A 23,086-nucleotide genomic window follows, 5' to 3' on the forward strand; every position below is an offset into this window, starting at 1 on the left:
TTCACAAAGAGATCAACCATACTTTCATCTCAAAGCTAAAGACCACTATAGACCTCTCACCTCTCTCATTTCTCCTTCTTTGCATCTAGAAAGATTTCAATAATGAGGGATTTAAACTTTGATCTTACTTGTTTTTCTTATCCTAACATTTTCAATTGAGTTGAAATTATTCACATGAGAAAGTTATGTTCGGTAGGTGTTTATCGAAATTGTTTTATAAGATTCGGTAGATATCTATCGAATTGATTTTATAATGTTTGGTAGGTACCTACTTAATCTATTAAGTAATATTCAATAAGTATTTATTGAATTTGCTAAAATAAGTTCGATCTGAATCTATCGAATATAATTGTTAAAAAAAATTTTGAGTTCTTTGATTCAAAATATTTGTTTTAAGATTTTAATAGTGATTTTTCATTGTTCTTGATGATTAAATGAAAAAACATAATAAAAAATAAAATTCAAAGAAATAAGATAACTTGAAAAAAAATAAAAACTCTAAAAACTTAACCTCTCACAAATCTTAGAAGGAGATGAATATGAAGAAGAGGAAGATGGGAAAGGAAGAAGAAGAAGAAAGTGGATTTTTGTTCAATAGGTGATGGTGTACGCAATAAGCCAAAATAAAAGGGTGAAATGGTAATTTTATTTTCTATTTTCTTTTATCTTTTTTCCAAAAATCACTTAAGTGGGTGCATTTAGCCATTTCGGTCCGTGAAAGTAGTAGACCCACCAAAACATGGAGGTATGAGGTACCTCATATAATTCTCCAATGTTTCTATGCAAATTGTCACCTAAATCGATCAAAACCTCCAACAAATGCTTCCCTCTCAAGTCTTAACTCTCAACTCTTTCAGATCAAAACGGTCTCATCTCTCCATCTCTCTCTATCTGTAAGAGCTGTAAGAGTGTGAGGTTTGAGAAATCGAAATTGAAATTAAGAGATTTCAAAGAGAGAGTGAAGATGGGATCCCCACAAGGATCACACTCACTAGCTTTCAGAGTTATGCGGCTTTGCAGACCATCGTTTCACATAGACAATCCTCTCCTTCTTGATCCACTCGATCTCATCACTGGAGAAGACATCTTCGATGACCCAATCGCCTCCTCTCACCTCCCTCATCTCTTCCCCCAACACCACACCAAACCCATTGAAACAGATCTCTCTTATCGCAATCGTTTCGAACTCCAAAACCCTAGTGACGCGATGGGACTCTCTGGTCTCCTCGTCCTCCCCCAAGCTTTCGGGTAGTTATTCTCTTTCTCAATTTCTTATTTTGTTTGTTTCGATTGAATTCTTAAATTTGTCTTTGATTTCGCATCGCAGAGCGATTTATTTGGGAGAGACGTTCTGCAGCTACATCAGCATCAACAATAGTTCTAGTTTTGAAGTTAGGGATATTATACTCAAGGTGACTTATTTGCTCTAAATGATTCGAATTTCTGGTTTTTCTCTTAGAAGAATTGTATCAATTGGTTTAATTACTGCTAGTAATCTACTCCATGACATAACATTAAATTTTGATTTTGATGTCTATTTGCTCATCCTGGAAACGGAAATATTTTGACCAGTGTGGAAATCAATATGATTCAGGGAAATATTTGAAATGGAGGAAATGTTGAGTGATTTATAATTGAAAGTGTAAGAAATGATAAAAAAAACATGATTACATTACATATGAATTGTAGAAATGAGTATCAGTAGTTTTTCGCTACTCGTTGGCATAAGTATCTGAAAGTTCAACACCTAAAACAACTATGTGCTTTCATGGAATAATAATGTCACATTAACTATAAATACTTTAATAATACATTTTATCTTTTAAATATGTATGAATAAGTTACTAATATATATCAAATTAATTAGAACATGGATAATTGTATGTGCATATTTATTTGAATATTTTGGTTGAATTTTACTATTCATCAAAATATTTCCATTAAAATCTTGCACTTTTATGCCTAAAATTTGATTATTGAGGATAAAATTCACTATTTGGCAAAATATTTCACAAAATGAATGGTGTTCTTCATCGAAATAAATACATAAAGAAATTGTCAATTAAGTTTCGTGTTAGACCTTGTGGAAATGGAGATATGTCGAAATTTAATCATATGGGTATAGATTAACAACAATTACATGCCAAAGTCACCGTTGAGACGAGGATCTTGGATTTATTAACTTGTGTGTTCTAGTGAAATCTTTTCAATTTGTATGATTTCATTGTAAGTCATTTTGAATTGGCTCCAAGTTTGAAAAATAAGTTTTCATGTGCTTTCTCTCCATTAAGTCTTTTTCTTCTATTTATAATATGAATGATAGTATGAGTACACGCTTATACCAACACTAATGCACCAGATCCAATAAAAAACTTTGTACTTAAGTTTGCTTGGGCGAGAGTTGTACTAACTACTAGGATCGGTGACATCGTAGGAAGTCCTCGTGGTGCACCCCTCCCTCTTTTACCATTCAAAAGAAAAATATGAATGATGGTACACCATGAACATGCAACATACAGTTTAGTGTTCAAAATTGAAAAAGGTAATCCAATTGTTGGATAACACCTTGAGCTATATACTCTATATATGATTCTACATCATTGCCTCTATGAACAACCTTTTGTTGCTGGGTTCATTAGTGGGAAGCTTTTCTCTTTCTTCGAGGCAGGAGGATAATGACTTTGAGGATTGGAAGCCACCGAATTGTGTCCTTTACACTGTCTATACTCCACCTCCATACAAGGTTTATGAGGAAACCTTAAGAGTTACCAATCCCTATATAATATTTTTGTTCTTCTTAGAATTTGTATTTGCTAAAGTAGTTGTTTTTATTTACTAAGTCAAATAGTATCTTTTCTTATGGACAAGATGAGACAAGGTGCAAGACCAAGCTTATTGATCAATATATGTACATTCAGGGAGAATACATATAGCTTATTGTCATAAAATACAAATTAATATATGATTTTCTTTTACCTGATACATAAAAGTACAGTACTACAATTAGTTGGGATACAGCATTGTGAATGACAATGCTGCTGATGTTAAAAGTCAATGTTAATAACTTATTATCGTTTCAAGTTAGGAAGTTGATCCCAACCCTAAACAGTTAGTGACTGGACGCAGGCTGAAATTCAAACAGAGAAACAGCGGATACTGCTTTTAGATACTTCAAAATCACCCGTGGATACGATACGATCTGGGGGACGATATGATTTCATTGTGGAGCATGATGTGAAGGAACTTGGGGCCCACACGTATGGTGAAAAACTTGGTTCATTCTTATACTAGTGTCACTTCATTGATCTTAGTATCTTATAACCTGTATCCAAAATGCTGAATGTTTCCTTGTCATGAAATCATCAGGTTGGTTTGCACTGCTTTGTACAATGATGGTGATGGAGAGCGTAAATATCTACCACAGTTCTTCAAATTCATTGTTGCGAACCCACTTTCAGTTAGAACAAAGGTATGACACCTTAATCTTTTGTATTGTATATCTTGATCATCTTATTAAATTGTTACAGTAATTCATTAAGTAACGTGACTGTAATTACTATTATTAACCACCAAATACCTGCTGGGTTTCCTTGTTTGGATTCTTCATTTAATAATCTTTGATTTTCCTTGTGTAGGTTCGCACTGTCAAGGTAGGTTCTTGCTGATTGTGTTTGTTGAGTGTAAGTTCCCATGAATTCTGTTCAGTTAGATTTTTCCTTTTTCTTTTTCTGGCTTTTATATATGAAATTTGAGGTAGCTAATTTATGAGAACTTTTAAATATATCTTAGTCTATTAGATGCCATATTTAGTCTATTTCACAAATAGGCTTAGGAGCATATGAAACCAGTGTCAGCAACTCCGTTTGTGGGGTTTCAGTAATATCTTCTTTTTTTTCTGCTTAGAAAAAAAAAATCATTAAAAGTGAAAGGGAAATTATGGAAGGAAAGGATGGCAGAAAGAAGAAACATAATTTACAAAAAAGAAAAAGAAAGAAAAAAAAAGGGGAATTGAGAAAATGACCCTCAACCCACTCATCCTGTGCATTCCAACTAAAGAGTCCACCTTGTTGTTAGCCAACAGAAGAACAAGAGAGAATCGGATATTCAAGTCAAGACCAAATCCCTAATTTCCTTGGCATGGAATTACCTCCAAGATGCTTAGCAAAAAACAAATTACCTCCAAGATACTTCCCTCTCCTGTATGCCCTATTGATAACATTGCTAATTGCCTTCAACCACACTACATCTCACATTAATAATGATTTTAAGGCCTAGAAGGTGAGCAAGAGCTTTTCAAATACCTCATAACACAACTAAACAACTAGAAGGGCCAATTTTCCAAAATAAAAGCCTGGGTCTTCAAAACAGAGCTCCTTGCCACACCAAACTCCAACATGATGGATGAAAAGAATCAAAAAGTGTGATTGAATTGAAGAGGCGGCTTTAAATCTACAGAGATTTTATATGATTATTAGCAAATTCCTTTCCCGTATACACGTTATGCAATAAGAGGACACCTTTATTTCTTCTCATTTTTGATATTGTTGTATTAGTTTTATGAAAGTGCCACCATCCACTTGAAATGCTTTGAGCGGGCATGATAGCTGGGTCATCTTCCTCCATTTGGCATCACTTCCTTGGTCTTTTCAGAATCCCTTGGGTGCTTCCCAATTCTTTGTTATCTCATGTCCAGAGTTGGGACTCTTCTTTGTTCTCTGGGAGAATGAAAACTTGGTGCAAATTATGTCCCAAGTTTAAGGTTGTCTTCTCTGACGACTTTGTATTCCGTTGGGATACTTTGTGTGTTACTTAGGGGCTTTTGTTGTTTTCTTTTGGTTGGTCATCTCGACCGCCTTGTAAGTCTTTCTTGATTTCAATAAATTTATACTATACTCGGTTTCCCGATTTTCCGGGCGGGGGGAGGGATCTAGGTTATAGAGTCATGAAGCAATTGCTTTAAAAATGGACTTGGAAGAAGCAGATATTACAAGTGAGGGGCTCTCATTATCATTCGAAGAGATGTAGACAACATTTGAAGATTCCATTAGAGACTCTCAATATGGACATTTATAAGATTTTATTTTATATGCATCTCAACACTCGATATTGATATCATATTCTGGATGGGATGGAGGGCGGGATCTATGTCTTGTAGATGTTACATATAGTTATGCAACATTTTCATGAACAGAGACTTGAGATTGAAGCAAATGAACGCAGCACTTGCAGCTCAGCTATTTGGATTTCAATGATCTATTTTACATTGGTATTTATGTTAAACTTGAATATTTGTTGTACACACTTAATACAGAGGATTTTAATTTTATTGATTAAAAAAAGAGAATAACGAGGAATAGCGTAAGGATTGAACTTGTTAAGGTGTTGTATTCATTTGCAGGTTAAATATGAGACTGTATTTCAGTCTTTTTAAACTCTTTAATCTAATTGGGTACTTGATGCAGTTCCAAGGCAACTCATATTTTGAAATTTGCTGTATCCAAATTAGTCTGAGTTTAAATTTTGGTGGGGTTTTAGTTCATTAATTTATGTCATTTCAAGCATCTCTGTATTGGCTTGAAATCTTGTTTTCTAGGCCTTATTCCTTCACTGTGTGATAGGGCACAACTGTGACCATTTCTAAATGCCTTCTATTTAATTAAATGTATGACACTGCCCTAGCCACTTCTCAGGAAAATACATATTTAGAGGCTTGCATTGAAAACCATACGAAGTCAAACCTTTTTATGGACCAAGTTGAGTTTGAGCCTGCTCAGAATTGGAGTGCGAATATTCTGAAAGCTGATGAGCACCATTCAGAGACTAATTTTCAGACTAGGTGATGCAAGATTTCTGTTTTTTCAAAATTTATTTGTAGACTTCACTGAAAACGTGGCATGAATCTCTTAGCTATATCTAACTTAGTTCTTTTGATTATTAAAACTGATGTGTAACATCCTTTTCTTGTTGATCATCACCTTATGTGAACGAACAGAGAGATATATAAACCACCCATTCTCATCAAGGCTGGGGGAGGAATTCACAATTATCTCTATCAGTTGAAGTTGTCCTCACGAGGCTCTGCACAAGTGAAAGTTGAAGGAAGCAATACCCTTGGTAAACTTCAGATAACATGGCGTACTAATTTGGGGGAACCTGGGCGCTTGCAGACACAACATATACTTGGCACTGTAAGTGAATATTCATTTTATCCAATGGTTCTGCATCATTTCTGATGAGTTGATGTATCTGACACTGTTTGTTGTGGAGTAAATATTCTGTCTTCATTTGTTTCAGGTGTAGTGGACATACTATTAACTTAATTGTCTTTTCAATTAACTTGCTGACTCTTTATATGTGTTGTACTTATTTATAGTTTTAAGTCTTAATGTTTGTATCTGTATGAACGTGCAAGTGTTCTGGGCTTTCCGGTAGCATTTCATTGATGATAGACTTCATGCCGATACCAAAATGTACATAGGGTCCGTTCCATTTAATAACAGATATTTGTGAACAAGATGGATATCATTTGAAAATGAGTAGTTTAGATAGAAGGACATGATCAGTCATGAATTCTTACATCCACCATTTGAGTACATATAATATAAGATATAGGAATGAAAGTGTTCTTGGCTCGACATAGTTTGTTATGTTCAACTAGATTGCCATTTTGTTGGGTTATAATGGAAATAGCACATGATGAAGCTCGGGCAGAATATTGTATATATGATGCCATTATGTGCACACTAACAGTCCAAGGGAAAAAAAATCTAGAAATCTCTCTTATAATCTTCCATTAAACTTTTGAAAGTCCTGCGTTTATTTTTTGCTTACATGCTCTAAATCTACTGATACTCGGCTTTTTTTTTTTTTTTTTTGATTGGTAAGGTATGACCCTCACAGTTACTAATTCATAAGGAGACATTTATATTTTTCGTGAAAAATGCTCCTGCCAATGGATTGCGTATTTCTTTCTTTATCAAGTATCTCAACAGCTGACAACATCAAACTTGCCTCTATTTTTTCAGCCTATTGCACACAAAGAGATTGAATTGCAGATTGTGGAGGTTCCATCTGTTACCATCTTGGAAAAACCCTTTTTGGTAATTATATTTCCATGATTCCTTGATAGATATGTCTTGGCTGTTAAGGATTTTACAAATTTTCTCAGTGTGCCAAGAATTCTTCTTGTTCTGGCTAAACCGAGATGTTCTTTTGTTTGTGGGTATGACTTTTACTCAACCATGTGTGTTATAAGTGGACCATGATGTAGTCTGATCTTGGATGTCTTTGATCATTAGAGATTGTCAGCCGTTTGATGCACTGCAGTGACTTGGAAATTGGTGTAATTTGTGTTTTCATAGGTACACTTAACTCTCACAAACCAGACAGATAGGAAAATGGGCCCCTTTGAAGTTTGTTTATCCCAAGGCGATCCTCGAGAGGAGAAACCTGTTATGGTTAATGGTCTTCAAACAACGGTAAGGCATTTAATCAGCGTTGTCAAATGTTAATCATTATTATCAGAATCATCGTAATTGTCTGCACCTTATCCCAATCAAGGCATGTTCATATCTTTTCTTACTTCTTTTTTTATCATTATCTTTTTCGTACTACCTTTGACCATTTCATTTTTGGTTTTCCTCTTTCCCTTAGAAGGATTCATCGGGTACTATTATTGGTTTTCTTTGTTCATGCCCTAATCATCTCAAAGACTTTTCCTTATTTTATCTCTTATTGGAGCTGTTCGTAAATTTCCTTGAATTATGTCTAAGTCTTTCCAGTCATCTATCTCAATTAGATGAAATACATGTGGTTGACATGATGAGTAGTTATAACTTGGGGACTGCATCGATCTAATTTAGTTCTTGTACAGGTTCTACCACAGGTGGAGGCATTCAGTACCACGGATTTCAACCTGGTGAGAGAAAAAAATAATCTGACAATCACCTTCTAATCTTGAATAATGTGATTTATAGTCTTGTACCACCTCAGAATATTTCAGCCTAGATATTCGAGTTGGGATAATCAAGGTTTAAAATCTGATTTTGAGGAATTGTCTCAGTTATTATATAAACTGAGACTGTATTATTGACCAAGAGTATGAAACTTTAAAACATGCACATAATAAATATTTATAGTATTAGATGGGTTGCCCTCGTACGACTTTGTTATAAATTTGTAGCTGTCTTCTCTTAATGGTGCCACTCCCTGCTTATGTTGATGCAGAATCTAATTGCTACGAGACTTGGGGTTCAGAAAATCACTGGAATCATTCTATTCGACATGAAAGAGAAGAGAACTTATGACCAATTGCCAGATTTGGAGGTTAATTTTTTGTTCATCTTTAGTTTGTTGTGAAGCCTGTTTTCGTTAGGACTTGAAACTGCAAAGCTACGTATTATTGTCCATGTTTCTAATCGATCTGAATTATGTGCATCATGTTGCAGATATTTGTGGATTCTGATTGATTCAATTGGTGAATATGCCCTCTCAGAGTAGAAGATTGGCCTGCACAACTTGATCCAAGACGGCTCATCCTGTTTATGTGATCAAATCGGTCGAGTATGTATCAGTTTATCATTTGATTGCTTTCACTCAATAAAGCTGAATCAAAATCATGTTTCCCTTGAGTTCAAGTTTTGCCTGCGGAAAAAATTGCTCCATTCTTGTTATACGCATTAAAATCCTGGTGTAGTTCTCCAACTGTATGCTTACACAATATTTTTCGTTGTTCATTTGCTTCTGTTTTTGAATGTTGGTGTTCTTTATATTTTAGTGCATATGTAACTGTGTTTTTGTGCAAACGACATAACAAGTTGATCCCAACCAAAAGCAGAGAACGATCTGGTGTGAGAAAATCAAGAAACTTGAATTTTGCGTGTTACGGATACTTTACTCTCGTACTTTTCTATCAAATGGGCCTCGGCAAAGATAATGAGCAGATCGAGTCAATCAAAGACAAAACAGTTTTTTTTTTTTTTGAAAAAAAATGCAATTAAAATGTCTTGTACTGGACGATTGAAAAAAAAAAAAAAAAAAGGTCAGTTTTTCCGTTTTGTAACGAAAGTTTTTTTTTTTTTTAAACTATTTAAACAAATTATGTTTTCAAAAATAAAAGATAAAAATAAATATAAGCTAAACACTTTCTTTTTATAATGTGAGATTTGATACATAGTAGAATTTGATGATTCATAAATGTAGAAATATGGGATTTGATGATAATAGCTCGATGTTATGATGTTTTTCATTTTTTTTCACCAGTATATTATTTTGAACGAAAGATATGTATATCTTTTGATGAATATAACTGTTTTTTGAATCATCATGTTTTTTCGTAAGTAAATTAAAATAAATATCTTTTGTATTATTAGCTATATATATACATCGCTTTTTTTTTTCCCCTGTTTCTCATTTTTTTTTACGTTTTTGCCATTTTAATTCTTAACCACACGATCTGGGAGATTGTAGAACTATTAGTCTTTCGAAAGAATTGTAGCGATAGCAAATAGATCCACCTGTGAACTAGTGTCGGTCCAGCTCAGCTCAGTGAATTATTGAGCAGATTTCATGCATTAAATATACTAGAGTCTACAACAGCTCACAATCTATCAACTACAACCATAAAACTGTCCTGGATCTACAAACAATCCCAAATGTTGGATCATCTGTTTGATCAATGACCAACCAAACCTTGCAAAGTCCAAATGGTTTAACACAACAGGGTGACCTAATTGAAAAACTTTAAACACAATCGAAGAGAGAAATAAACAAAAACAACTCGTTCACCAAAATCATTTGAACAAAGGGCGGTTACAAATAATAAACAGCTTTATATGTTACTCGAAAAAGTTGATCAACTGGGACAACTCCTGTAATTACCCAATTGAATTCAACGAGATTTCTGTACAATAATAATATATATATATTTTTTTTTTCCAAAAAAAGGTTCTAATTGTCTCAGGCCCCGAAGTCTCTATTGAAATAGTTGTCCTCGGGATAATAGACGGCAGTAACATCATTGCCTCCGAATTTCCTCCCATGAAGGGCAGCTTTCGCCTTAGCAGATCCTACGGTGTCTGAGTACTCCAAGAACACCTGAAAGAAAACCACCACCATAACAAAACACCAAGGTCAGTGGTTACAAATAAGTTTTTCTTTCTTTTATCTTTCAATATAGGGCTAAATATCACAGAACTACTCTCTGTCTGAGCTTTATAGCACGTGCACCACTTGAATTAATTCCTCGATATAGCCCAAGGCAGTTTTCCCCAAGTTGTCAAGTTCACCTCATACTCCCAAAGCACTCAAATACCAAAAGAGAACACACTAGCGTTCCAACTTCTATTGCTCTCCACTTTGAGTAATCCCCATGGGATGAATACAAATAAAGGAAACGTTATATGGATTCTGACACTCTTTAGCTTCCTCTAGACTTGAAGGGAAAATCCCATGTCAAACAATGGGATCATCAGATCATGACACAATGTCTTGCTGATCCATGACTTCACTAACATCTTTCATCACGGTCAAGCATTGAGATTTTCTTTATAGTGGATGTTAAGTGCGCCAACATAGACCACAAAAAGGGAGGGTTGGGGAGCATATGCCAGAGTGACTGACCGACGCAATAAACAGTAAAGTGGAAAGCTACGCAGGGTTCTTGCAAGGCATTTTTTCGTGTTGAAGTGATAACAAAGGGGCAAAATAACCTACCCAGATTTTAAAAGAAATAATAAAAATAAGTGTGGGGAAAATATAAAATACCTTTCCAACTCCAGGGATCAGCAATCCATCTGCATTTGGACGAGGGATAACAACATTCACCAAGGGCCCTGAACAAGCCATTCAGGTTTTTTTTATTAAGTTGGTAACAGTGTTCGTGAAATAAAAACAATGGAAGCACCAGAACTGTCTCAAGCTTACATGATTCAAAACAATTGTTGTGAAAATTAAAACTTAACATCAAACTAAAAGAGAAGACCTAACTGATTGTTCCAATTTAATTGAGTTACAAACTAATTAATTCGTCTGGTACCATAGTTGTTTCAATAGGTAATATCTGGTTCAATTGGTTGAAATGGAATTATGAATGAATCAGATGATCAAATGTCCTTTTGGAATTTTCCATTCTTTTTTACGAACCAGAGCAAAAGTACATCCATTTCTAGCTCAACACATCACACTGGATGGTATGGTCTGTCTTCAAATGCTATTTTAGGAGCAAACCATAATAGTGGATGAATCTGGGAAAAAATAATTAAAAAAGGTAACAAACAAGAATGGAACTGTGCATACCGAACTTCCCGCCTTCTTCCCTCATGTCCTCTAGTATGTCATTGTACTCTTCATCATCCCTCAGCTCATCAGATGTTACCACCTTCATAGTAGACAACAATCACACAAGTATTGAGTAATCTGTAGTCAAAATAACCTTCAGAGGTTGCTTTAGTTTATGAATCCCAAAATCACTGAAAGAGAGTTGGAAAGAGATCCATGCCAGTATGCCACCGTGTTTAATATAACCCCCCCCCCCCCCCCCCCACTTCCCTCTTTCAAAAAAAGGAAAAAAAAAACCCACAGATGCCTATCCACACAATGCCACATGGCACTCTTCCAGGTCCAATGACCTAATGAGTTTAAGTACATCCCTTAGTGGATTCAGACAAGAAAAGTAAGACCATTGGTGATTTCTTTACATTGAATTTGAGCAATTTTCTTCATCATGGGATTGGAGCACATTCATGAAACCCATGATATAAAAAAATGCTAAAATCCAACGAATAGATATCACCACTAAGTCTGAATTTTGGTGTAGGCACCACCAAGGGGAGGGGACCAAGCATTCTTGCACTTTGGTTGAAGGCAGATTCAAATGGTTTAAAAGTATTGAATGTACAATTAAACGACAATCTCAACTACCTACAGACAAACAAGTTTGTGAATATGGCTTAAAAGTGTATATCAGCGAAGGATAATACCTCAGTCAAGCAGACAACTTTGGTTGGAACCTCTTGACCTGCAACTGCTGCCATACCAACTCCACTAGCCTGCAAGACCAATTTCTGCACCCCAGAACCATATTCCCATTGAATGATCAGAAGGAAAAAAGGACGATGACATCTGAAATAGCCAAATATAAGAGGCACTGGGTTGCTTTACCTGAATAGCTATATGCTGTTGTGCCTGTTGTAATATGGTTTCCTGGTCTTTTCCCTGCCCACTGCTGTCAAAGTGAATTATATATGTCTTAGACAGATTGACACAGATCCAGGTTTTCTATTTTCCTAACCTTATAAAGTGAATTAAATATGTTCTCTATATTTTCTTAAACCTTGTATATGTATTATGTAAAGCCTTGACATAGCCTTTATAAAGACATCTCCCAATCTGTTTTACTTACCAACGCACATGGCCGTTCAACTTGATTGAGTTTGGGGTCTTAAGTTATCTTGATTGAGTTTGAGGTCTTCAGTTATTGTTCCTCTCTTATGATTGCTGATGCTATTTGTCTAGTTTATGTATTTTCTTTTTCTTCATGTCTTTTTTATAAACGCGATGTATTTTGCGTTAAATGAGTGAAATTTCTAGTTTCATAATTATATGAAGCTATGAACAAATACCGATGTATCAAATATATATTCAATAATACCACATACCTGAATGTAGATGCTAATAATTTGGATACACCCCTAAATGACACCAACATAGATTATGGACCAAAAATCAATGGTAGTGTTGGAACTTTTTGGTTGGTGGTCCATAAATGATGCAAGACTATGATGCTTAACTAAATGGATGGTTTGAGATTATGATAAGATTACCAAAAGCAATTGAAAACATAAATTAACCCTCATTAACCCATAACACAAGAATATCAAATGAATAATTGTTTTTAAATTTCCAAGGCACTCACAATCCCACAAACTAAATCATTCAAATAAGAAGAGGAGGGATGCCAATGGATGATTGGACTTCCACTCACTTAGGGCTCAGTTCTAATCCAAGTGTATCTCTTAAATTGAGTTAAAGTAGGACCTAAGTGTGACGAATGGTCTTAACTCTTAGGTAGGTTTGGGACTGTACTAAGGGGTTTAGAGGGGCTGCAACACTAAGTCTAACAGCAGTGCTGTTATTGAAATAAGGTAGCGGCAAAGGGAGTATAAAAGGTTTGCAAACAATAGACAGGTCAGATCAGGTTTGGCAGCACTATAGGTGGACCTGGTTCAGGTCTGGCAACAATAAAGTGGGTCTGGTTCGTGTCTGGCAACACTAGGGCTGTTGGGGTGGTGTGGATCTGTTATTGTTTAGGGGCAGCACAAGGATTTTGAGGTGAGGTACTATTCAGGTAGCAGGTTTTGATGATAGAAAACCAGAAAATAGAAAAGGAGAAGATGAAGAGGAAGAAGAATAGTAGTATAAATAGATCTCACCTTGGATTCACACCAAAATGGAGGTAGGGCTTCACACCATAACCAATGGAACCCCCCCCCCCCCCCCAACCTTTTATAGACTAGTACAACTGGGCATGAATCCAATATTAAATTCCCACATATTCATTATTTTATTTTTTTGATAGACACTCATTATTAATTGTCAACATTTGTGGGCTTCTAGAAATATCTATGGAGACTTTCTAGAAACCCTTATTTTAGAGAACCCTAAATGCCTAAAACTGGCTCATGGGCCTGATGTCCCCATCAATATATTTCACTCACTTGTCTCAAATTTTGGTAGGAAAAAAAAAAAAAGGTTGATTACTGCGAGATTTCTAGTTACTCCCAAATCCCAAGGAATTAATGTGTGATAAATACTCCAAATACTAGGATATCAAGACAACCTGTAAATAATCATTGGAAGTGACGAATAGATTAAAGCTAGACTTCAAGTCTGTCAGTCCAGGAAAATCATTTTAAAGATATTGAAGAAAGAAAGAAAAATGCATAAATACTGGAGAGAGAAATTGAAAGAAGTAAAAAAAAGATGGGGCTTGAATCCTACCACTATAAAAATATGCTAGTTATGAAAAAAAATGAAATGGTTAAATTTTCAGTTTTTCCATGCTCTCCTGATTAAATAACACCAACCTGGCAGTGGCACGGCGGACAGTTAGAGTTTTATCACCCATTTTCAGACCATTAAGAGCGGCACAAGCAATGTCAGTAACTGCTGGATCCTGAAATGTGCGTACATAGATGGATCAAAAATCACAGAACCAATCTTTTTTTAAGAGGGTGCCAACTTAGCTAAGTTGGTAAGGCGTGTGGAGTGTTCATCCCACGACCTAGGTTCAAACCTTGTTGAACACACCTTCACCGTTGACCACTAAAACCCCTTTTCTTGCCTAATGAAAAAAATAAATAAATAAAAAGGATGCTAAAGGGCAAAAAATAGATGAAAGGGAATAGAAAACTCATCAAGCATTATTTTAATAAAGCAGGTCAAGTAGAAAGTATGTAGCCAGAAGAGGGAATAAAAGGAAATTAAACAAAAAGGAGTGCTTTGGCAACCAATTCAGTTTTATTTTTTCAACCTTGGCTTCACGCACCTGATACACACAGAAACCATAACCTTTTGAGTTTCCTGTGTCCCTATCCTTAACAAGGTCAAATCCACGCAGAGGTCTGCAAGGTCAAAAGGCATGCTACTATAAATTTGATACCAATGATCAATTGCGTAAGAAGAAAATGACCTAGTAAATCTAGACATGCTTATGATTGACACAAAATAGCCAATAAGCCAATGCTAATTGGGCAAGGAAGCCCTAGTAGAGTAAATAAGAATTTACAAATTGGACGGCTAGTAAGGTGGTTCATACCCAAAGGACTCTAGCAATTCCTTTATCTGTACTTCCGTGAAGTAGTATGGCAATCCACCAACAAAAATACGATCGGGTCCCTCTACTCCACCAATTGCACTGTCAAACATATCTGAATCAGCTAAAAATTTAACATTTAACAGCCAGAATTAATACACCTTGTTCTTCATTATTCAAAAGATTTTATATAGTTGAATTAACTTAATTAGGACCCGTAGGGAAGCTTAGAAAATTTTTCTATGCTCGAGAAGAAATTTCTTCTTAACAAGAAAATTGCCAATGATAAATTTTCTAAGCTTCCATAGGAGACCTAATACTCAAGTAGACTTATGGCTAAGCGTCAAATGGATAAAGTCATGCAAATAAGTTACTTTTTGGCACAGAAAAATTCCAATGCAAAATTAATTAATTGATGGTGACTTCTTATCGAAAGAGAGGAGAAGACTTAAGGGGTTAATCCTATTGTATTTGAATCAGAGATAACTCCACCTGGAGCTTGAAAACTCAAAAGTTGAGATTATGTAAGTTTTCAGGCTCAAAAGACCTGATCAAATTCTCGAAGAGATCCATTCCAAGAAAGAACTTGCATCCTTAAGGGATGAACCGCTCATGACTGTTACCATCCAAGGAATGAAGTTAATATGGGAAGAGTTTAAAAAGATTTGCAAGGATGATGACATTCCAGGTGAAGCTCTGTCCAAGAAAATTATCTTTAGAGTTGAGAACTTCAATGATCCTATGCCCCCTTACTGGCTGAAATGCCAGATCTCATTAGCAGATGTCATCCTGAATAGGCATATGATGACGATCAACCCAAAGCCGATAGAACTAATGGAGATTGGATAAATTAAATTTCAAGATGACAGAATCCAAGCTTTTAGTGATTCAGAAAATATTCTGAATTTTAGTCCATAAGCAACATAGTTACACGGCAGAGAAAAGGAGCGTATTATACATGACCCTACTCAAGGAACAACTACTCTCGTCATTAAAAAAGAAAATGGAAGAAATATCATCTGATCAAAGAAACTTTAAAATGGAAGATAATAAATGCTAATATGCCCTATGCCTGAGTTGCTCAACCCAGTAAACTATGACTTAGAAATTTTTTATAACAAATAATAAAAGAAACCGCTTTAAATGTTTTGACCAGGAAATTCAAAGAGTTAAATTCCTGATTGGCATTCTTTTTTATGCAATATGGTGTCCCCACCCACTATGGGTGTGGGACAAATCCCTGCAGATACACCCTTGCACAACAAACAAGAGTAATCAGGTAAAGCGTGTGCTGGGAGACTCGATCTCACAACCATGGGGAGCAGACCCAGGTCACTGAACTACTACTACACCACTCAGGTGATTAGTCGGTATTCACCCATACAGATTAACCAGTTGAATCTGGTCCTGTTATTAAAACATTAGACCTGGGGTCAAAACCTGCCTTCACATGCTAACCTACCATCCACCAACCTGTTTCCCTTCCCAAAATAAAACTCACCCTGGTGTGAGACCGACGGCAGATAAATTGAGAAGAGGGCTTGGTTGGCTAGGTCCAAGAGCTGCAGCCAATGAAGGGTTGTAGTCAGTAGGCCTACGAACCCTCACAGAGACCCCCTGTTAAGATGAAAGCAACAGTAAAATGAGAAACTATCGGCATACAACTATAGCCATCCCTTGCAATGAGCACATATTTTACCACAGCATTTACATGTTATATCCAAACAGAAGTTAGACAAACATTGAAAAGCTTCTATTGGATGGGTAAATTGGGATAAACCCATGGCTATGTCAAACAATTGAGCTATGAATTTGAACCAGCAACATGATCATTAAGATGTGCTTGGAGAAATGATCACTATACAATTAGCAAAACAACACAACCCATAACAAATGAGCTCTTTTTTCATTTTTTTTGCATTGGAAAATACTGGGAACTACATTTACAATTTTAAGTGAAGCATAAAACTGTGCATTTATCCAAGCAAGAGACATTATTTTATTAGTAATTAAGTATATGGAAGCTGGAAAATGAAGATCGCATGGAAATGATGGTCTATTTACACCTTGTTTAACTTATGATTAGCAAGCTTTCAACAGCCAAAAATATCAGAGCCTTGAAAAAAGGCATGAAATAATTGTTGTAGGTCTCAAAACAAGCTTTTAAACGTATCTTACAACTTCATAATTGGTATCCAAGTTAAGAATGTATGCCTCTTGAAACGTATCTTCGCAGAGTTTAGCAGCATTGAGATACCTTGGGCCTTTTTTTCCAACATCTACAAGTTGTGACTTCATAGTTCAAACAACCACGAATCCTCCAATTGTTAAGACTTGTCATTTAAAATGCCAACTACTTTGGGTCACAACTATATAATTAGTAGTAGTAACAACAATTATAATCTCGTGATCAGAATTAGATTTAATCAATACTCCTTATGTTTCCTATGCGTGGTGATCGTGAGGTCATTCTCCTTTTGTTTTGTTATATTTATTTATTTATTTTATTTTATTTTTATTTTTTTTTTTTTTTGGCAGGGGGGGGGTGGGGGATATGCCCCCGAATCTCTGTAAAATTTCCTATATTCATATTATGATAGTTAAAAACAAAAGGAATTGGAAAAGTGGCACCTCAAAGATTATCCCATCTAGTGCCATTGCATTGCTTGCTTCTTCCACAGTTCTCATCTCCACAAAAGCGAACTTCTTTTCATGATTAATGTAAACATTGACTACAGCATCACCTACAAGTACAAATACCAAAATTATAACCTCTGCCCCAATGATAAACTTGTCAGCTGAAGAGAGAGAAATACAAGGGGGTACATCTAAAATTAGAGACGCAAACAGACCTGGACCAGCAGAGTTTCCTCCAATAGCAGACATAACACGGCTAAAAAACGTAGCAATTGTCTGTTTCAAGGGAGACAATTAAGTTTAAAAAATATTCATAAAAATCAAAGTACATTCTAATAGCTGTGTTGATAAATGTCCAATGCAGAAACTTTGGTAAAGATTAAGTCTCCCCGCTGCTTAATTGGGGGAAGGAGCACAAAGGAAATAAAGAATAACATCAGAAAAAAACCTGCTCATTTGCCATGGGAGGAAGGCCACCAACATATACACGGCGTGCGTGCCTTGTAGCCTATAAGATAGAAAGGAGAGTTAGGAACCTAACACACATTTAGGCATCAAAAAGAAAAAAAGGAAAACACGCACAAACGCATCAATCAAAAACATACTTGCTGAGTCATGGCTTGGGCTGGCATCAATGGAAGACCTCCAAACTAATTCAGACATTACAATATTCCATATAAGCTTGAGAAATAAACCCAAAACCTCTAGGACATAAATCAAAGAGCAATAAATACAACTAAGCTCCCTGAGCATAAATACCTGTGCAGTTCCAAAAGGAAACATGTTTGGGAACACTCCTGGCATTGTCTGAGGAACTCCTGACAGTTGCCCTACACAATTAAAAGAATGGCATCAAACAAACATAACACTGAATGTGTTGCTACTACATATTGAGCAACACTAGACCTATCTGTATCACCTTAACTTGTGTATTTTATAAATTCCTAATAGATTGCTAACAATAGCAAATGGCATTGAAAAATGTAAATAAGAAATAAATCGATTACTACGATGCTGGGGAAATATTCGTAAGACTACCAAAATGGCAATAGTTGCCGGTTGAAGGCGAACAAGATCCAGCAAATCGGTGCATTGGTTCCCCGTTGAACATAAAATCTACTGTGAGCACGCCCATGGGTAGCACAGTGGGACATGTAGCCCAACATTGCCTTCTTACCCAAATGATAAACACAAAACACAAACAAAGAACCACACACAACAGCCAACAACACAACAATGATACTCAGTTTCAGTATAAAGCCACTAAATTAATAGAATAATACTCCATAAACAAGATAATAAATCACAAATGACTGGAACAATTATTACAATGTAAAAGTAGAAGAAAATGCTACTGAGCAGGAATAACTATCACTATCTTGTGATCTAAGAAGGTTCTCCCCAGCTCATAAATTGAAAAAAGCTGGTTAACATAAAACAGCAGAGTTTTTCATACAGACCTGGAATAGCAGAACCAGGAAGCACAGAAGGAACTGGTGGTGCCATGTCAAAACCGCTTGCCCGTTTGCTGTAGAGAAAAGTATAAATGTAACAAGTTAGTAATAACTGATAAGCTGCATCCAAACTCAAGCCTGTGTCACCAGATTCATTTCTACTAGACCAAACCGTGAACAGGTACGAAGTGAACCAGTTCGCAGTATGAGACTTCGATCATATTAACAATGGCAGACCAACAAAATGTGCATGGTTAACACACATGGAAGCTTCCGTTAATTTTTTATTAAAAAGATTAAAAAAAAAAAAAACAAAGAATTGTATAAGTACCCCATAAACAACTGCTTAAATTCTAAAAAGTAAAAAAGAAATCCATTGGTCATGTTTATGCACTAAAGCACATGCAAAACTGAGTAAGTATAATTAACAGATGTTTAATGTAAACAAGAAATAAAAAAAAAATGATAGGTAAACCAGAATTCTATTAAAAAGGCAATCGAGATGACCAACCAAAATTACAAGGAACATAGGGTCTCCCATTTAAAAATGAAATCCTCAAAGAAGGCCCCTTTGAAATCAGAATCAACCTTACACCAAAAAACATCAAACCAAACAAGAAGTAAATTTTAATATTTGCGTCACTTTTTTCAGAATAAATTAAAATTATGAAAAGAGAAATATGGTATTCAATAGTTCATAGATCCACAAATCTAGCAATAAAAGATCCATGATCTAGCAACCATTTCAACTATCTTAAATGTACTCTTTTTGACGAAGAAGAATGTTAGTAAAGTTACTTCAATCAACCATTTAATGCAAGCCAAATGAAGAGTTGATATTTTGTATACGATAATAGCCTAAAATGCCTATGAACAAAAAAGGAGAGAGTGTTCAGGGAGTCAAGGTTTAGGGACCTTTAAAAGCTTTGGATTTGATACATTGTTAACATAGAGTTATATTTTTGATACCCTTGGACAAAGAAAGTTGTAAACTGTATCAATGCATATTGATCAAAAGTTAGGATCATTAACATATCTAAGCCAATCATGCTTTCCTTCAAAAACTTTGAACTTTAAGGCCCTGCCCATTCAAAGTAAGCTTTCTCAATAAATTGTTTTATAGATTTTTTTTAATACAACTCGCTTCCACATATTGTTAAATAAGGCAAGTCCTGAAACACAATCCTAAAAAAGAGACTGGAAGAAATATAATACTCACAAACTCTAAACCTCGCCAGATTATTCCCCTTTGCCAACAAGGTAAAACCTTCTGGATCAAGGAAGAATTGTTTTCAACAACGAGATTCTATGTAACAAGAAAAGTCATATGCATACCTTTTTGATCGGGACCGGGACCGGGAACGAGAACGAGAGCGTGATCTAGATCGGTTCCTAGATGCATCCCTTGAACGAGAGTGCGACCTATGTCTTTGTCTCCTACCTCTACCACGATCATAATCATGGTGCCTGTATTGGGGGAGGGGGGCAAATCACTTGAATGGTAAATGGTAAAAGGAACATGCTAACTAAACACAAAAAGTTTCATAAAAGAGAAACTTATTGCACAATTTTACTTCAAGTGAAGCTCTTTCTGTTGTTGAAGGAAAAAAACAAAACGAACAAAAAAAAATCCCAATTATGTTAACGGGATGGCATTAAATCCCTAAAACAAGTTTAACAGATTTATGGAAAAAACTTTGCCAAAGGCCTGTGAGAAAAATAAAAACAATGCTGTTGGCACAATTTTCCAATCATAATAATGTTACCTGTCATAATCACGGCTACGATGACGGTCAAAATCATCATATTTGTCCCTTCCTCTTTCATCCCTCACACTTCTATCCTTATGGTCTCTATGATGGTTCTCCCAGTCTTTCTCTTTGTCCCGGTCCCTTCCTCTAGTTCTTGACCTCTCATGATCTGATCCACGAGAGTTGTGCTGAGATAAGTTGAATAGGAGTCAGTTGCTTTTGGCTACTAAAGTACAAAGCAAAGAAAAACCCAAAACACTAAGGGGATGGGGGAAAGTAAAAGGTCTATGGAAAAGGCGTGTGTTATACGCACCCCATGAATTGATAAGGGCACCCATTTATAAAGGCACCCAAAAATTATAATATTGGATAATAACATCCCACATGATTTTACCATCTCTCTCTCTCTCCTTATTCTTCTTCTATTTTTTTTCTTTTTAGAAGGGTAGGGCACAACGGTGATGATTAACAGGGTTTGTCCACCACAGAATGGCTCCACGCCTCCACCACCAGGTTCAGTCTTTGGAGAAGCAAGGAAGGGAGGGGAGAAGAGTTGAGGTTCTCTAATCTGAGAGGAGCTTAACTCAAAAATTAAGTTTTTGAAAGAAAAAAAAAAAGGTGGACGCCCTTATCAATTTGTGGGTGCCTTTAAACGCATCCTATGGAAGACTAAAAAAAACATATTTCACTGAGTATCATATTATTTTTGAACCACTGGACAAGTTTCAGTGATAGATGGTTAGCTAGATTTGAAATTCTAATTGAATTAATGTGAAGTCGTGAATACCAGTAGTCAAAAAAAAATAAAAATCAGTAGGTTACTCACAGCTTATGCATTGAAATCGTCTCATGGGTTTTCTTCTTTGGAAAAAAAAAACAAACAAACAAATTTTCAAAAAAAAAAAAATCCAAAACCAAGCATATAATATGAAGAAATCATTTTTTATCTTTAAATAAAATTGTTTTAAAAAATATATATTCAAGGACACATTTACGAACAAACAACACTGAAAAGGCACAATGGGAATTGGTGATTTCGTTAATTTCCTAATACACCTATAACATCAGAAGGAAAGATTTATCGATCAAAACTATGTCTCCCTCTTCATTATACTTGGTTTGGGAGAACCATCACTGATCCCCAAAAAAAATTTCTGTTTTAACAACTAGAAATCAATTAAAATTAACAAAAACTATATTCCATCTCTTCTACAATTATATTCTACTCATAAACATGTTAAAAATATATATAGTTTTTTGGAAAAAAAAATTAAAAAGTTTAAGAAACAGACCTTGTGGTGCGAGTCTCGATCTTCAAAAGCATTGTAAGGTGAAGATCCTCCATGATCACCTCCCTTGTAGCCTTCATCATTTCCCTCGTATCGACCGTCGTAATTAGACATTTTCTGCTCGAATTCGAAACTCCAACCAAACCCTAGATACGATTATGCAGGCAAGAAACCCTAATTCTTCGACTAGTGTTGCAGGAAGAAAGGACTAGTATGAAACAAACGAAACGATACGCGAAATAGAATTTTGATGATTTTAAAACGGTGATCTAGATATGCACCCCCCATGTTTTGGTGTTATTCGAGATACCCCCGCTGTTTTCAAACTAATGGCATGACCCTTCTGACTTGGGTCTTCTTGAGAAATCAATGGAAAATGACATAACTGCCTTTCATATTCAAGCAATTAAAATCTGTCTGAGATGACTTTGCCCGAGTCATCTCCGAATCGATTGTGAGTGAAATTTTCAATGTGACTCGTTTGAGAACTGATGATGTCCAAAATAGCAATTGAGTCAATTGGGTTTTTTGTATTTTTTGAGAATTTGAATATTTATTTTACAAGTTGATATATGATCTTACAACTATCTTCTAATTCATCTCATTTATTAAAAATAAAATAAAATAAAAGATTATTATTATTTAGATATAAATATACATTAATAAATAATTACAAATCAATTTAAATATTTTATTTTGTTCGAGATCCAATGACTTGGGCAACTTGATATCGTTTAGAGACGAGATGACACGGAATATCGAGTTTTTCTAAAATCATGCTTCAAGCTCTTCAATTATTAGGGTTAACTAGTATGTTTTATTACTCTTCTTCAATCTCTTCTTAAAAAATCCTTGATATTTATTACCTAAAAAAAAGGGGTTTTTTGGCTAGCTTTGAAGATGATGGCATTTAAGTCATCTTTCACGAATCTCTAAAAAAGATAAAGGAGGCCAATGTCATCATTTTAGAAAACATAGGGGTATATTAAATATTAACTAAGACGTGAAGGGGTATGTCTAAATTACCCAATTGAATAGGCCCTTTTGTACTTGTTTGCAGAAAGTAGGGTTGGGCTTCCAACTGGGCTTTGAAGTAATTGTATGGGCCCAAAGTTGTTTGTTAAATGCGTGGCCCACATGAAA

General features: G+C 35.4%; 2 protein-coding genes across 4 annotated transcripts; one reads left to right on the top strand and one right to left on the bottom strand.

Moving 5' to 3' along the window:
* Nucleotides 1-736: 736 nt before the first annotated feature.
* LOC147387556 (trafficking protein particle complex subunit-like protein) lies at nucleotides 737-8,753 on the top strand. Of its 2 annotated transcripts, XM_086421642.1 has the most exons (12): nucleotides 739-1,248; nucleotides 1,328-1,412; nucleotides 3,127-3,257; nucleotides 3,367-3,469; nucleotides 3,636-3,650; nucleotides 5,691-5,836; nucleotides 5,993-6,188; nucleotides 7,026-7,100; nucleotides 7,362-7,478; nucleotides 7,874-7,918; nucleotides 8,227-8,325; nucleotides 8,448-8,753. In XM_086421642.1, exons 1-12 carry the CDS (start codon nucleotides 965-967, stop codon nucleotides 8,466-8,468), a joined length of 1,317 nt encoding a protein of 438 aa, XP_086277768.1. In that variant the 5' UTR covers nucleotides 739-964; the 3' UTR covers nucleotides 8,469-8,753. The 2 variants fall into 2 exon arrangements, with proteins under 2 accessions (XP_086277769.1, XP_086277768.1); XM_086421643.1 differs by lacking the exon at nucleotides 3,636-3,650 and having other exon boundaries at nucleotides 737-1,248.
* Nucleotides 8,754-9,764: 1,011 nt separating this feature from the next.
* On the bottom strand, nucleotides 9,765-22,177 carry LOC147387557 (splicing factor U2af large subunit B-like). Of its 2 annotated transcripts, none has more exons than XM_086421641.1 (18): nucleotides 21,947-22,177; nucleotides 20,670-20,842; nucleotides 20,239-20,370; nucleotides 18,910-18,977; nucleotides 18,209-18,279; nucleotides 18,055-18,099; nucleotides 17,898-17,957; nucleotides 17,665-17,725; nucleotides 17,444-17,556; nucleotides 16,314-16,429; nucleotides 14,816-14,914; nucleotides 14,546-14,621; nucleotides 14,085-14,173; nucleotides 12,160-12,220; nucleotides 11,979-12,062; nucleotides 11,296-11,377; nucleotides 10,765-10,832; nucleotides 9,765-10,095 (listed from the first exon to the last, which is right to left on the bottom strand). In XM_086421641.1, exons 1-18 carry the CDS (start codon nucleotides 22,055-22,057, stop codon nucleotides 9,958-9,960), a joined length of 1,647 nt encoding a protein of 548 aa, XP_086277767.1. In that variant the 5' UTR covers nucleotides 22,058-22,177; the 3' UTR covers nucleotides 9,765-9,957. The 2 variants fall into 2 exon arrangements, with proteins under 2 accessions (XP_086277767.1, XP_086277766.1); XM_086421640.1 differs by having other exon boundaries at nucleotides 12,160-12,223; nucleotides 21,947-22,176.
* Nucleotides 22,178-23,086: the final 909 nt, after the last annotated feature.

The sequence above is a fragment of the Akebia trifoliata genome, chromosome 13 (genome assembly GCF_017979445.1).
Source record: "Akebia trifoliata isolate Shusen 1 chromosome 13, ASM1797944v1, whole genome shotgun sequence".
Lineage (NCBI taxonomy): Eukaryota > Viridiplantae > Streptophyta > Magnoliopsida > Ranunculales > Lardizabalaceae > Akebia > Akebia trifoliata.

What these genes read in the sequence shown, in the direction of transcription:
- LOC147387556 (XM_086421642.1), top strand. Translation starts at nt 965, where the DNA reads ATGGGATCCCCACAAGGATCACACTCACTAGCTTTCAGAGTTATGCGG. An exon ending in GAGACTAATTTTCAGACTAG is followed by an intron (nt 5,837 to 5,992) that starts GTGATGCAAGAT and finishes GTGAACGAACAG; the next exon opens with AGAGATATATAAACCACCCA. An exon ending in CACAACATATACTTGGCACT is followed by an intron (nt 6,189 to 7,025) that starts GTAAGTGAATAT and finishes CTATTTTTTCAG; the next exon opens with CCTATTGCACACAAAGAGAT.
- LOC147387557 (XM_086421640.1), bottom strand. Translation starts at nt 22,057, where the DNA reads ATGTCTAATTACGACGGTCGATACGAGGGAAATGATGAAGGCTACAAG. An exon ending in TCCTGGTTCTGCTATTCCAG is followed by an intron (nt 18,280 to 18,909) that starts GTCTGTATGAAA and finishes TTAATTGTGTAG; the next exon opens with GGCAACTGTCAGGAGTTCCT. An exon ending in AACAGCATATAGCTATTCAG is followed by an intron (nt 12,063 to 12,159) that starts GTAAAGCAACCC and finishes TCTGGGGTGCAG; the next exon opens with AAATTGGTCTTGCAGGCTAG.